This window comes from Numida meleagris, chromosome 26, assembly GCF_002078875.1.
Source record: "Numida meleagris isolate 19003 breed g44 Domestic line chromosome 26, NumMel1.0, whole genome shotgun sequence".
Lineage (NCBI taxonomy): Eukaryota > Metazoa > Chordata > Aves > Galliformes > Numididae > Numida > Numida meleagris.
The window spans coordinates 2,395,130-2,409,195 of NC_034434.1; the positions used below are offsets into that span (position 1 = coordinate 2,395,130).

The following is a 14,066-nucleotide window of genomic DNA, read 5'->3' on the forward strand; positions in this document are numbered from 1 at the left end:
CAGCTGCTGTCCCTGCAATAGCCTTGGGGTGACCCGCAGGAACACTTGCTCATCTCCTTTGTGGAGGCAGACAGATGCTTGGGGAAGAAATAGAGGTGAGATTAGCGCTCCTCAGCTGCAGCTGGGTGCTGTGAGCTGTTGTTTCACGTGCAAAGCCCGGCTGCACTTCTGGAAGCTCCGTTCCCACCGTTGTTCCTATGCAAAAGGAAGGCTGTGGCTCCCCATTTGTGCATGGGGTGAAAGCATATTGATATGTTGCGTGTGTGTCGGAGGAGGGGGAGGGTTTTAATATTGTTTCTCTTCTTCTCAGTGACTGGTGAGGTCTGAGGACAGGGCTGTGCTCAGGAGGCAGTGCCCCCCTGGGATGGGACAGGCTGGAGGCATCTACCAGGACATGGGGACTAAAAGAGGTGATGGCCCCATGCCATGGCTTGTGGGGGCTCAGGGCTTATCTGAGACCCTGTGTCAGGGATGAGATCAATGGCACGTGGCTGGGGCGGATGTTTGGGTCCAATCCTGTCCCCATGTCCCAGCAGTGATGGCTGCCCTCCCTTGCCCCCTACAGAGCTCACTACAGCAGAGGCGAGGTTAAGCCTGGGGTCGACCTCTCCCTCTCCAGACACCCATAAATGAGGGGAAGGAAGCTTTCCAGCTCCTTTCCCCCAGCCTTGCTCACCAGCCCATGCAAACATCAGGCTCCTTTCCAGATCTTATTGCTCCTTTTTCTTTTTTTTCTTTTTTCCCCCTCCTGCACTAACCATAAATCAGATTGCTCTCCCCAAGGACCATCTACTGCAGCTGATCCTGCACATGAAGACCACCTAGCAAAGCTCCTTCCCTGAAGCACTGCTTCAGCCATGGATATGGGGACAGTGTAGGAGTGAAGGGTACACACGGACCCCCTCCCCCCCCCCCCCCCCCCAATTCTGCCTGTGGGTCCAGCTTTTCCTGCGTGCTCCAGGCAAACACCTTCCAGCTCTGCTTTCAGCCTCGCTCTGCTCCCCTCCTCTGCTCCAGCTTTTTTCCCAGGGGAGGATGGAGATTAAGAGGAAGCAGATTAAACCTAATGGATTGATTGCAATTATTTTCCCTTGTTTATTTGCAGTACCATGTGGGAGCCTGAAAAAAAAAAAAAAGGGGAAGGGAACGATCTTTTATGTGTCTGTAGTCCTGGTCCTCATTACATTTCCTGCCAGCCAAAAATAAAACCAGTTACACTGGAGCATCTTATTTCAAGCTCTCATAAACTGCAATGTGTAAATACTTCTGTGCAAACCCACACGCAACCCTATGCAAAGTAATGGAGCAGCAGCCCCGTGCAGTCCCCACTGCTCTTACCTCTCCCTGCTTGCCCATAACTGGGGACATGGCATCAGCTCTTTGCTGTAAGACTCAACCTTTGGGAGGAAGTTGATCAGTCGCCATGCCCAAAAGTGCTGGAGCTCATCTGAAGCCTGGTTCTCCATCAGACAGAGATGTTCTCCCCCAAAATTTGGTTGTCCAAGAGCCACGTGTGTATTTAGAATCAAAAATCCTTACATGGGAATGGAGTCCTTCCTGAACTCATCGCAAAAATTTGCCCCTGTCCCAATAAATATGCCTTGACCTGAGGTTTTGTGTAGGACCTAGAGGCTGACCCTGCACCTTTGCGCATTGCTGACAGCTCAGGGTGCAGAATGGGCTGATGGCTGCTCTAGATGATCTTGGCCAACCTTAATGAGTCTTTGATTCTTGCTTGGGGGAAAACCAAGAGGCACGCCAGCGTTGTGATGCTCTTTATTGGCATCCGACCAATACACAAGGATTGTACCGCCGAGCCCACCCCCGTGCAGACGCCCTCCCACCTCATGCTGCTCAGCCCTCCCAGCCCACAAACTCCTCCTACGACGGCAACTTCTTCACCATGAGACTCTCTAATAAACTGGCATTGGTATTACAGAAGGGAGTGGGGGGAACAAGTGGAGAAACTCACGCTCTTTGTACAACAGAAACATTAGAAAAGGACACAAAACGTACCGACGAGCACTAACTTTGGCTTGTTTTTCCCTTTTTCTTTTCTTTTTTTTTTTTTGCAGTTTTTATTGTTAATGTTATTTTTATTTTTTTCCTGCAACGTGGGATTTGAGGCATCCTGCGGCTTTTCTTTGGGTGCTGAGTTTGTCTCTGTTTTCTCAGCCGCGAGGTTGGATGAAGGGTGAGGAAACGACCCCTTGCTATGGCAATAGAAACCTGAGACCGTGGCAATATTGTCCTGAAGAAAAGCAATTTATGTCTGGCACAGCACGCGTGGGCTTGACCAGACTGAAGCAGGCAGTTTTGCATCCGGAGCTGGCGGTACCCAGCGCTTGGTTTGAGTCACTTCTTCAAAAGAAAGGGACTGATGAAACCAACAACCAGCATTTTGCACTCATCCCAAAGCATCCATGGGAATGGCTTGGTCTGGAAGGAGTCGGTGCCCCAGCTAGGGGCTCGCATCTGGGGCAGTTCCCTTGGACTTCATTGGTGGGAGAGATTCAGGATGCAGACATGGAAAACGTAGCCCTGCAGGGATTGAATCTTCCCATCCAACAGGTTGAGCGTCTGTAGCCGGTGGTCAAGATAGGGCACGATTGTTCTCATGAAGGGAGCTCTGCTCTTGCTGCACAGATGCTTTGCATGAGGGCGTGAGGCGCTGAACATCCCAACATGGGGATCCAAATGCAGCCTGTGCTCCATTATCTTCTGGAACACAGGTAGCAACATTCCAAAGGCTTTTAAAGGAATTAAGTGCTCATTTCCCATTGAGATTAGCATTGAGCCCTTTCACAGAATCCCAGCGTGACTGAGGCTGGAGGCACCTCTGGGTCCAACTGGTGCCTCCCAGGGATAGTGCCCATGACCATGTCCAGGTGGGCTTTGGAGATCTCCAACGAGGAGAATCCACAGCCTCTTTGGGCAACTTGAAGTGCTTCCTGATAGTCAAAGAGAAACAGCCTGCAGAGAACAAAGCTCTCCCTGCAACAACCTGGAACGGCCAAATCCCTCAGTTCTTTTGAGTTTCGCGACAGTTTTTGGAGCGTGCACGTGTGCGTTTCCCTGCATTCTCCATGGAGTCTTTAAGGCCAGTCTTTAAGACAAGGTGGGAACAAGGACATGGCTGCAAAAGGGAAAGCTCAGCTTGCAGGCACGATGCCGTGAGCGAGCAGCCCGCGGTGCGCCAGAGCAGAGGTCACCCACGTCACGCGTAGAAACATTGAGCATTAGTAAAACGACACAGTATTATTTACAAGTCTTGCTTAGCTCCTTAAAGAGGGAAAGCAAATCACCTTCTGCGCTTGGTAAAGCTTCTGGATGAAGCACGAGGCGAGTGGGGAGGCTGGGATGCACTCAGTACCGTGCGCGAAGTCGCCTTGCAGTCCGTGCTTTGCTAACAGCCTCCGGGAGGGCAAGATGGTGAAGCTGCCCTGTTCATTGGGCTTCATCCTCCAGGACCGTGGGGACATCCTCCAGGACCATGGCAGCTCAAAGGGGAAAGCTCAGGGTGCTTGCCTGGCAGCTGCTCCTCCAGCATCGCTGCTGGGACAGGAGCTGGGACTGGGACCCCAAAGCTACCAGCCAGGGGTGAGTGCAGGGCTGGTGTGGGGCACCTGGGTGGCTTTGATCCTGGGTCAGTGCAGTGAGGGGACACCAAGTTTGTGGTGAGGGGAGGATGAGCAAAGCCCTTTTGTCACGTCCCTGCTGCAGGCACTTTTTCAGCCCTTTAGACCTTAGGTGTTCCCCTCCTGGAGCTCTCCTCAGGGCTGTCCCCAGTGTTTGGTGGTTGCTCCCCATTGAGACCAAACACTGCCAGCCCTAAGCATGGGGACTGCCCACCCGAGTTTCACAGTGTAGCTGGGGCCTCTGGAAACAGAGTCCTTTCCCCCAGCCCACCCCCAGGGCACAGCCCCCTCCCCAAATCTTGCTGCAACTGCTCTGCTGCTCTCTGAGCCCACCCCAGCCCTGCTCTTTGCTTGCAGCTTGGGGGAAGCAGCTGGGTTTGGGGGCATCAGGTGGGAGCAGAAGACAACAGTGACGAAGATAATGGGAGGAAGAGTAGGAGGGAGAACCGGAACCAGGAGAAGGGACTGGAAGAAGAGAGAGGAGGAGAGACCTGAGAGTGGTGCTCACCCCTACCCTTGAAGCTGCTCCGGGGGCAGGCACCGAGCAGGACCCCGAGCCCAGGTTATGGGCTGCCCAGGGGAGGTGGCGGTGGGAGGGGGCGATACCGAAAACAGGAGCTCAGTGCATACAGGGCCATAAAGCGAGGAGGGGTGGGGGGTCCCCTTTTCCTCCCCACCCTCCTCTCTGGGGCTCTCGGTGCCAGGGAGGGGGGAGGCGATGGGGCAGCCGGGCAGGGGGCCCCCAGCTGCACCTCCCCCCCCCAGGCCGCCCTTCACACGGGCGAGGTGGCGGTGGACTCGCTGTACAAGCTCTCGGCGATGTCCCCGCGTTGGATCTTGCGGAGGGCCGCCAGGAGGGCATCAAGAGTGGCCGTCTCCTTGGCCGACCAGTCGGCCAGCAGCGCGCGGGCGGGCGACTCCTCCCGCATGAAGCAGTCTATGAGGTCCTCCTTGTAACCCAGCTCCCCGGCCAGCTGCCGCCACGTCTCCTCCGCCGAGCTGCTCAGCAGTTTCTCCACCTCCTCCTGCTTGCTGGGTGGCAAGCTGGCGTACAGGCTCCCGTCTCCCTTGGGTGCTGGGAAGGGCGAGCAATGGGGGAATGTGTTAAGGAGCTGTGATGCTTTGCCCCCTGCCCACCCTGCAGCCCCCGTCACCCTACCTGGTCCCTGCGTGTTCTGGTTGGGTGGCTGCTGGTCGTGCAAGCTCTGGCTGTCCACTGAGATGCCGCTGTCACTGTGCAGCTTCTCCCCCTCCGGGGAAGGCGTCTGGTTCACTGGGCGGTTGTTGGCTCCCTGCTTGTTCTGCTTGCAGCTGTTCCACCTGCACGGAGAGGGGTGGTGGCACTGTCACTGTTCCCCTGATCAGCATCCCCTTGCTTGCACCCCTCCTTTTGGGAGTGGGTCCATTGCTTTGTACCCTGCTTGGGAGCATTTTCCCAAGGAGATGTGCATTTTTCATGCAACTTCTGGCTCAACCTCTGCAGCAGATGGATCAGGTTAAATCAGCTCTGCTTTTGCAAGTGCCCAGCTCCTGAACTTTTCAATGGACCAGGACAGAGCTCCCTTCTGCACGGACCCACACACATGTTCCAGTGCTCCTGGGGCACATGGGGCTGCATGCAGGTCCCCACGTGCATTGCTGCACCCATGTGAAGGCACAGCTGTGGCTGCTGCCTTCTCGTGGTCACACCCATGCCTTCACACCCGTGCTGCAGCCTTCTCATGGTCGGTGCATGTGATGATTTGTGCCCTCTGGGGCTGGAGCCAGGTCACCGCTGAGCACAGGGCAGTGGAAGGGACCGGGATGGATGAGATCGGTGTTCACATTTGGGCATCACACATGAAGCTGAGCAGATGCATGAGCCCCGGGTTGTGGTCCTGGTGGAGAGGGGATGCCGGGGGGACTCACCCCCCTGGGGTGCCCCCAGCCTGGAGGTGCACAGAGAGCAGCCCAGCCGGCCCTGACCTGCATGGGGCCAGGTGTACGCCCTGGGATGAGCTGCTGAGCGTGATTGGATACGACATGCCAGAGCAGGGGGGGCTGAGCAGGGGGTGTTTGTGATAAGGGTGTGGGAGGGCATGGCATGCACCCCCATCCTGCTGCAGTCTTCCCTTTCACCCCCTCAGCTGCATTTTTTTGGCAAACCAGCTCCTGCCCTCCCTCGTTTTGCAGCACTCTTGGTGAGCGCTCCAAATGCAGGACCTCAAAGCAGGGGACACAGGCTGCTTCCCACTACATAAATCCCTTCCACTGCATCCCCACGGCTCTGCCTCAGCCCTTTACCTTTTGAAGGCAATGTAAGCCACCAGCCCCACCACCACGGCCGCCAGGATGGAGCAGTACACGGGGATGAGGTTATCAGCAGTGCCACGGCTCACGACAGGCTGCGAGCTGCCCATGACGGTGGTGACAATGTCTGCCAGGGTGGTGGCCGTCCCCTCGGTGTTGAAGGGGTCCCTGGTGATGGGCTCGGGGCTCTCAGAGCCTGCCAGGGATGGGGTGTGCGTTGTCCAGCGTGGATGGAGGTCTGCCAGGAGGGAAAAGCAATGACAAGAGTCAGCCATGAACCTGGTGGTGTCCTCCAGCAGCTCTGGCGCAGCCCCTTGTTCCCACGTTTGTCTTTGCAACCACCTCATCCCCAAGACCCCAGGAAAAACTGAAGCTGTTCCCTGCTCCAAATGGTGCCTGATGGTGGCTGTGGTGCTGGGACCTTGCTTTGAAGTCTTTTCTATCCTTGCACTGAGTTTGCTCAAGTTCTTCCCATTCAGCAGGGGAAAGTCAGTGTCTCCTGTTGCTTACGGGTATCCAACCCACCACAAGCAGTGTTTAACCCTTGAGGATTTGTACCAGGAGAGAAGAGCGGCTCTTCCCCCAACCATGCAAGTCTGCTGGTGAGCCCTGGGCTCCTGTCACTGGTCCCAGAGAGCTGATGTTGGACTTGGTCCCTGAGATGCATCCTCAGCTGCCTCCAGTCTAGCCCACACAAAGGCAGAGCAGCTGCCTCTGCAGCTCACAAGGAGCCACGTCTGTCTGCGTTCATCTGCTGCCAGCAGAACCAGAGCTGGGATTCAGGCCCCCAGGAGGGGGGGGACCTCGCTCGTCCTCTTCCCCTGTCCCCTGCCTACCAGGTGTGCACTGCCAGCCCAGCTCTGATGTGGGAGTGACCCCGTTCCCACCCATATGCCTGCATGAATACGTCTCATGGAGCAGATATGTCTTGCCTTGCACCATGATGTGTTCACCCAAACCACCCCCTCAATGCCTGCCTCCCCCACCCCTGCCCATGCCCTCCTCCAGAGGCTTCCCCTGTGCCCACTGTGAGCCCTGCAGGGCCATGTCCCTGCTCTGCCACCCCGGGGCTCTGCCATTTCCTTGCCCCCAGCATGCCCCAGGGCTGGAGCAAACCCCAACCACCCCTCCAGGGCACAGCCCAATTCCCGCTCTCAGCTGAACCTGCTCCTGCTCAGAGACAAATATACAGCCCTGATGCAACACCCAACCCAGTGCAACACCCAGCCCAGTGCTTGCAGCCTCTGCCCTTGCACCCTGCATTCCCCAGCTCCACCGCAGCACGTGGGTCATGCTGTGCTCCGTCTGCTGGCCATCCCTGGGTGGGAAGGAAGCGGTGGCATCTCCCAGTGCCATCCCCCAAGCCGGACCCCTCTGCCCTTTCAGAGCATCGCTCCGGTGGCCGGCATGGCTGCATCCGGCGGGGCCCCGCTGGCAGCTAACAAAGCTCACCCTGTGCTCCTTGACTTATGGCTCCATTTACTCGACCCTTCCAAGGGATCAGCCAAAGGGAGCTGCGCTGGCCGCCGCCTCGCGCTGTGAATCAGTAGCGGATGGGACAAAGCCCCTTTCTCTGTCACTGCACTCGGGGCAGAGAACTGTGCTGCTGCTGCCAAAGAACAGCCAGGGCGGCCCCAGTGCCAGCCCCCCCCCCAAAAAAAGACCCCAAACAGCATCCGACAGAATCTTGGGGCTGCACAGGGTAGCACAGAGGGGCTGCCCCACTGAATGATGCAAACTCTCCTGCTGCTCGCCAGCTCTTTTGGAGGGCAGCAGCAGTTAATTCCCATGAGAAAGCCATGAGCTGTCAAATTCCCTTTTGATGAAGGCTCTGGCAGCTGCAAAAGCAGCGTTGGAGCTGCTGAACCTCTTGGCTGAGCTCATTAGGAAGCTGCGTGATGAAATGCCCAAGGGGACCTCAGCTGGACATGGGGTTCTCTCTTCACCACCCCTGGGGATCTGCACCCACCTCCCCACTGCAAAGAGGCACGGAGCGCTTCGCATGCATGCGCTTGCACCACGAGACACGAGGAGCCCTGCTCTCCCCCCTGCCGTGCAAAAGGCAGCGTTACCTCTGCACTCAGCATCGGAGGTGGCCGTGCACTCTTTCACCATCACCTCGTTCTCCTCGCAGATGGTGCAGGGCAGGCAGGGATCCACGAAGTTGGCCTCATCGGAGAAGGTGCCCTCGGGGCACTCCTCACAGACAGTGTCCTGCGAGTCCCGGCAGGGGAACATGAGGCCGAAGCCCACCTCGCAGTTGCTGCACTCCTTGCAGCTCCCGCTCAGCTCGTCCTGGAAGTAGCCATAGGCACAGCGGCACACGGCGTCGTCCGACTCCACGCAGGGTGCAGACATGCTCTGCAACCCCACGCACTGCGTGCAGGGCTTGCACGGCTCTGTGGCGCTCACCGTGTCCGAGTAGGTCACACCTGGGGGGGGACAGAGGGCGGGGTGAGGAAAGGGACTGGGGGGATGTCCCCATCCCTGCTGGTCACGTTGAACCCTGGCGTCGGAATCAATGCTGCCCTCAGCTCGCATCCAGCCCAGGGGAGCTGGGCTTGCACAGGAACCACAGCTCTTCACCATTTTCCTCCTCCTCTGGGACGCAGGGAGTTTTTCCTTACCTAGCCCCCACAGAACACCCAGCCCCTCCCAGGCGTCTCTGCAAGCTCCCGCTGCCCGTTCCCTTCCCGTTAATAGCATCCTCCTTTTTGCAGCAATTCCCCATGCAGAGCCACTGACTCAGGTCCCTCAAACTCCTGCAGCCCTCAGCACACCCCCCCCAGCTGTGACTGCGTGCTCAGTGCTTGTGCTCCCCAGCAAGCCCAAACCCCGGAGCATCATCCCCATTCCCGATCTGTAGATGGTCCCCGTGGCCATGCTGGTACCCTACAGCCATTGCATCACGAAAGCTTCCACCTCTGCATCCTTCCTGAGGGGGGGAGGGGGGTCTCTGGGGGCATCACTGCCCTGTGCCCCCTCCTTGCCCTCACAAGAGGCTGGGGAACATGGAAGGTGACGAGAACAGGAGGTTACAACACTAACTGCTGTCTCCTCTGACCCCGGGGCTCCTGGCTCTCCAGTTTCACCCTGCAGGATTCACTTGGCCATGTAAATCAATCCCCTTCTGAAGCCCTCCAAGCTGCCCCCGCACCCCTGCCCTCCCCGTCCCCAAGGTGCTTGGGGCTATTTTTATTTTATTTTTAATGCAGGAAGCTGGGATTAGCGCCTGTCCTGGAGGGCACAGCTGCTCTCCCTGCACCGTGAGCATCACAGCGGTTCCCCCATAGCCCACGATGCCAATCTCCCACCTCCTCTATGGAGAAGGTGTTGGGGGATCGAGTGCAACCCCTCTGCTAGCCCTGTTCCTTGGGAAGGGGAACCACTTGCACATCTGCCTTTAGATCAGAGGTGGTGATTTCCTCCAAGAGACAGTGTCCAAGGGCTGTGTGCCTGCCCTGTGCCAACAAAACCTTCTGCTGTGGCCTCCCAGCACCTTTGGCGGCCTCCAGCTTCCCCGGGTGGCCCACAGGAGGCTGAGGCTCCGTGCAGGGCTGCTCAGGTGCCCCACTTTTGGGACAGAGGGGAAGGAAGAGCCCTGAGACCCCAGTGATGGGCTCCATAGGACAAAGCGATGCACCCCAAAGGACAGGGACACGGCTCTGAGGTGGCACAAGGCTGAGAATAGCTCCACAAAGTCATTCTCCACTGGGGACAGCATCTTCCACACCAACCACCCCACGTCTGAGCTACACCCCAAGTGTGCAAGCGTACCCAAAGCAGCACACAGAGAGGCAATGGCAGGGGTGCGGGGGCAGAGCTACTTCGGGTCGGCTGTCAGCGTGCACAGCTCCCATTAACCTGGGCTCTTGGCTTGCATTATTCTGAATTATTGATAGGCACCATTAGAGCGGGGAAGTGGCCAGGAAAGGCATACGGCTGAGTGGGCACATTTGCAGTGGCAGCAAGGTATCAGAGCTGAGCAATTACAGCTGAGATTCAAACAAGGCCCCCTCCCTCCTGCAGCAATGGAGGCTGGCGAAGGAGATAAATAAATCATGAGGCAGAAATCGGGGGGGGGGGGGGCTGGCAAAGGGTGGAGGGAAGGAAGAGGGGAAATTATAATAAAGCAAGTGGCCATTTGGTCTGATGGAGGGAACATCGCCTCCAGGCTTTGGCAGGGGCGGTGCTTTGATAGTAGGAAATTTCTTGTGAAATGATTTGAGCAGCGAGTTGAGAAGACAGGGAATCGGGAAGAAGGCCAAGGCAAAGCCTCGGAGGCAGCCCAGGGTGGAGGTGGGGACGTCACAGCCAAGGGCTGCACCCTAATTCCTCCCTGCTGGCTCTGCTTGGCAACTGGGGCACTCTGTGGGAAGGGGCTACCCACGCAGCACCCAGGGGGTGCCATGGAGGAGAAGGGTGGGAGCAGCTCTGCAAAAGATCCTTTCCCCATCCTGGTAGAGGCAAGCTTCCTCTCCCCCTAGAAATCCCACCCTGAGCTCAAAGGGAAGCTGGGAACCCTCCTGAATCACCTGCACCCCTAATGCCCACCCAGCATGAGCATCAGTGCCTCCCCCATCCTCACTCCTAGCTGATAAGGGGATTAGTCCCTGCTGGCATTAACAATGCATGACCGCAGCTGGGTCAGGGCTGAGGGTATAAAGCAGGACACTTTGCAGTAGAATTGTTTCCATCTGTAGCTCTCTAGCTTGCATGCTGCTCTCTCTTGGTGCAGTGGGGGAAGCCAGGTTGTCTCCTTGGTGCTGCTTCCCATCAGAGTGGTAGGGGCTTGGTCCTGTCCTGGGGTTTATGCTGCTCTGTTGGGGCAGCCCTACCATGCAGCTGGGGGGGGGGGGGGGGCTCTGTTTTGGAGACCCCTAGGCAGGGGATGGAAGAGCTGTGAGGCAGGTGGAGGGTTCAGAGGGGAAACAGAGACACAGGAGGTGAAGGGAGCAGCAAAACAGAGCAATGCTGAGAGAGTTTGCTCCTGGCTGCTCTCATCCCTGCAGGGGTGGAGGAAGGAGCCCAATGCTTTCCAGCTCAGCTCCCTGACCCAACAGAGCTGGTGCCAGGAGTTAACACTGCTGCAAAAAATGCAACTGCTGGGCAGGGCAGAGCAAGCTGGGATGCAAACCAGCACAGCAGCACTCACACAGCTACCAACAGCTATGACTTGACTCATTCACCCAGGTCCTGCTTTCCCCATAACCTCTGCATCCTTCAGGGAGTGTAGAAACTCCCTTCATCTCCCACTTCCCGGGAAGGAGGTGGGAAGTAAACCATCTCCCAGCCTGGAATTGCAGGGAGTTATAGGAAATGCTGCTCTGAGTAACTCTGGCATCCAAAACAACCCTTCCGTGCCCTCTGGATTTCGCTGCCCTGCAACCCGGGAGCTGGGCTGGGGCCAGGAGCAGCGAGCAAACCCGCCCCAAGGTTGCAGCCGGGGGGATGCAGCTCAGAGGGCAAGCGCTGCTCATTGATTTTGCAGGAAGGCAGAGGTATTTTTAGCACTGCTCTGACACTGCTCTGTGCTGGTGCTGCTCAGGTTATAGGCCTTCTCCCCCCTCTGCTCTTTTTTGCTTCCCCCATGACCGTGCTCTGCCAATTCTGCCTTTCAAATCGGGGCTTGGCTGGCACAGATCCCCCTACAAACATTTGTCCCCAGGTCTTCAAAGAGTTTGCAGCAGTAAATTTGCAGGGTAGATTGTTTTCTGCCTATCGTGGCATTGTTTAAGCAGTAATAGCTGGACCACTTCATCTGCAAGCATTTAAGCAGCTCTCCTGCGCAAAGCTCCGACCGACATTTATGAAGCATTTGACATAGGCAATGCGCCTGGAGTCAGCCAGCAGAAAGCTCCCCGCCTCTCTTGGGGACTCGTGATTTGCTTCTCTTCCCCTCCGACTTGCTTTTATTTTGCAGCCTTTACAAGGTAAAAGTAGCAATAGTACAGGTGGCTCCTGAGATATCCCCGTGGCTGGGTTGGAGAGCAGTGTGGGGAGAGGAGAATTTGGGAGGTAACTGCTGGCCAGGAGCTATCAATGGAGGAACAAGAAAGGGGTCTGCAGTAATGCCTGGCACCAATGGGTCCCCAAATGGGGAGAGCTGCAGTATGCACAGCTGGGATTTGCTGGGCCGGCGATGGGGAAATGCTGGAAGCAATGCTGAGGTTTGGGGCTTTCCGTGCAGAAATTGGTGGCTGTGCACTGGGAAAACAGAACCAAATGGCACAAAGTGCATCTACGCAACGTTCCCAGGAGGATGTCCATAGGGCAGACCCAGGTGCCTGCTCGTGTTCCCCAAAATCCCCATGTATGGATACTCACTGTCCAGGCAGGGCTCGCAGACGGTCTGGTTGACCCCGCAGGGCTGCACCACGCCCTCGCCCAGGTTGCAGGCTTTGCAGCACTCACCACTCGTCGTGTACATCTTGGTCAAGCACTTGTCCTTGGAGCCCCAGGCGGGTCCCTGGGAGAGAAAACAGCCCAGAGGTGACTCTCGTTATGGGAACTGCAAGGATGGGCAGAGAAGTGTGTTGCATCCAGAGAGGGTGGTGCTGTGGGGTGGGCACCCAATGTCTGGGCTAAAGTGGGGGTCATGTGTTAAAACATAGGACTTGGAAAAGAGGGGAGTTAAATGATTTTCCTATGCAAAACTCGCTCATTCACAAAGCCTCTGCCAATCGCTATGGATGGAGGGAGGCAATGACAGCCCTTGGTCTGGGCTCGTGGGTCTTAGGGGGATGCTGGTTTTTCTGTAGGGTTACAGCATTACGTCCCCATCGCAGGAGCCGTTCCTTCTAAGGGTGCTGCGCTGTCCTGAGCAGCTCAGCCCTCCCTTGCCTGGGAAAAGCAGCCATCCCTGGTGGAAGGTTCGGAGGGCTGAGGTCCCAGTTCTACACTGTGCTCTTGCTGCACACCGGGATCAGAAATCAGACCCATCGGTGGAAATGAAGACTTTGACAGGAGGGCAGAGAGCTTCAGCTGTCTAACAGGAGTAAGCGTACTAGCTTATAAAACCTGTCATCACATATGGAAGCAATAAATGTGCCATGAGCAGTGCGGTTAGAACCGCTGCACATCCACTTTGTGGCGTGGGGAGCAGCGATGGCCGTTCCCCAGGACACGTCTCGGCCAGGGGTGACGTGTGGGGCTGGCTTTGCTCCCCCTGCTCACAGTCAGGGGGGTCCCGAGGTTCCTCGTGCGGCAGCTGGGGTGAGTTTGTATGGAAGGAGGACGGGGCAGATGGCGTCAGGACAGATGGGTTGCAAGTCGGACACGCCGGGAATGGGGCAGAGGGGGGGGCAGAGCAGTGATGGGAGCTGGGGCCACCTGAAGGGACAGCAGCAGCGGCTGCTGTGACAATCCAGGGTCAGTTCTATGCAATCGCGGCCGCGGTGCTCGATGGGGAGGGAGGCTGCTGTCGGGGATGTGCTCCTTTCGGGGGGGACCGTCCCTTTGCCACCAAGATAAGCCTGATTTTTGGGGGGAAGAAACTCTCCCGGCGGCGGCGGAGCTCCCCCTCCCCATCCCCGTGCATCTGGACGCCTCGTCAGCCCTTTGGCCGCCGCTCTGCACAATGCGGTGTTATGAACTCATGGGCGCATCAGCCGGCATCATCCGGCCCGGCCCGAGACAATGGAGCGCCAATTATAGGCATCTGAATGACAAAGTGCTCCAATTACCCTGCGCTTGGAAGCGCGTGCTCTCCTCCGGCGCTGCTTCGCCAACTCGGGCTGGCACCGAGCCCCAGCTGCACGGGTAAGGATGCTTGGCACGGGGGGACCCTCCCAGCACCCCCCAAACAACAGCTGGGAAATGGGCTGGGGGCGAGCAACGGGGCTCGCTCGGCAGCAGGGACAGCCCCAGGCAGCAGAAATGTGCGTGGAAGAGCGCGGGGCCGGAGCTCACCCTGCTGCTTCCTCTTCCCCAGCACCTGCAGCGTGTTCCCCTGCTCGGGAGGGTTTGGGGAAATAGGGAGAATCCGAATTTGGCTATAAATAGCGCTGGGAAGGTCCGAGCGGTGCAGCTGGGGCCGCAGCAGCCAGCTCTCCCACGCCGCCCGCGCCTGAGGCAGCTGCAAAGCAACCCCCACGGGGACAGGACCCGGCTGCGCCGCTTCCTCTGTGCCAAACCCGG

At 57.6% G+C, this 14,066-nt stretch overlaps 1 protein-coding gene across 1 annotated transcript in view; it reads right to left on the reverse strand.

The window, feature by feature from the left end:
* The window catches only part of NGFR (nerve growth factor receptor), a 14,174-nt gene continuing 1,869 nt past the window's right edge, over positions 1,762-14,066 (reverse strand). Inside the window, exons 2-6 of the mRNA XM_021377949.1 lie at positions 12,255-12,396; positions 8,000-8,359; positions 5,922-6,165; positions 4,798-4,958; positions 1,762-4,713 (exon numbers count right to left, since the gene is read on the reverse strand). Coding sequence (XP_021233624.1) covers positions 4,412-4,713; positions 4,798-4,958; positions 5,922-6,165; positions 8,000-8,359; positions 12,255-12,396 — 1,209 coding nt within the window. The 3' untranslated portion in view covers positions 1,762-4,411. The remainder of the gene's footprint in view (positions 4,714-4,797; positions 4,959-5,921; positions 6,166-7,999; positions 8,360-12,254; positions 12,397-14,066) is intronic.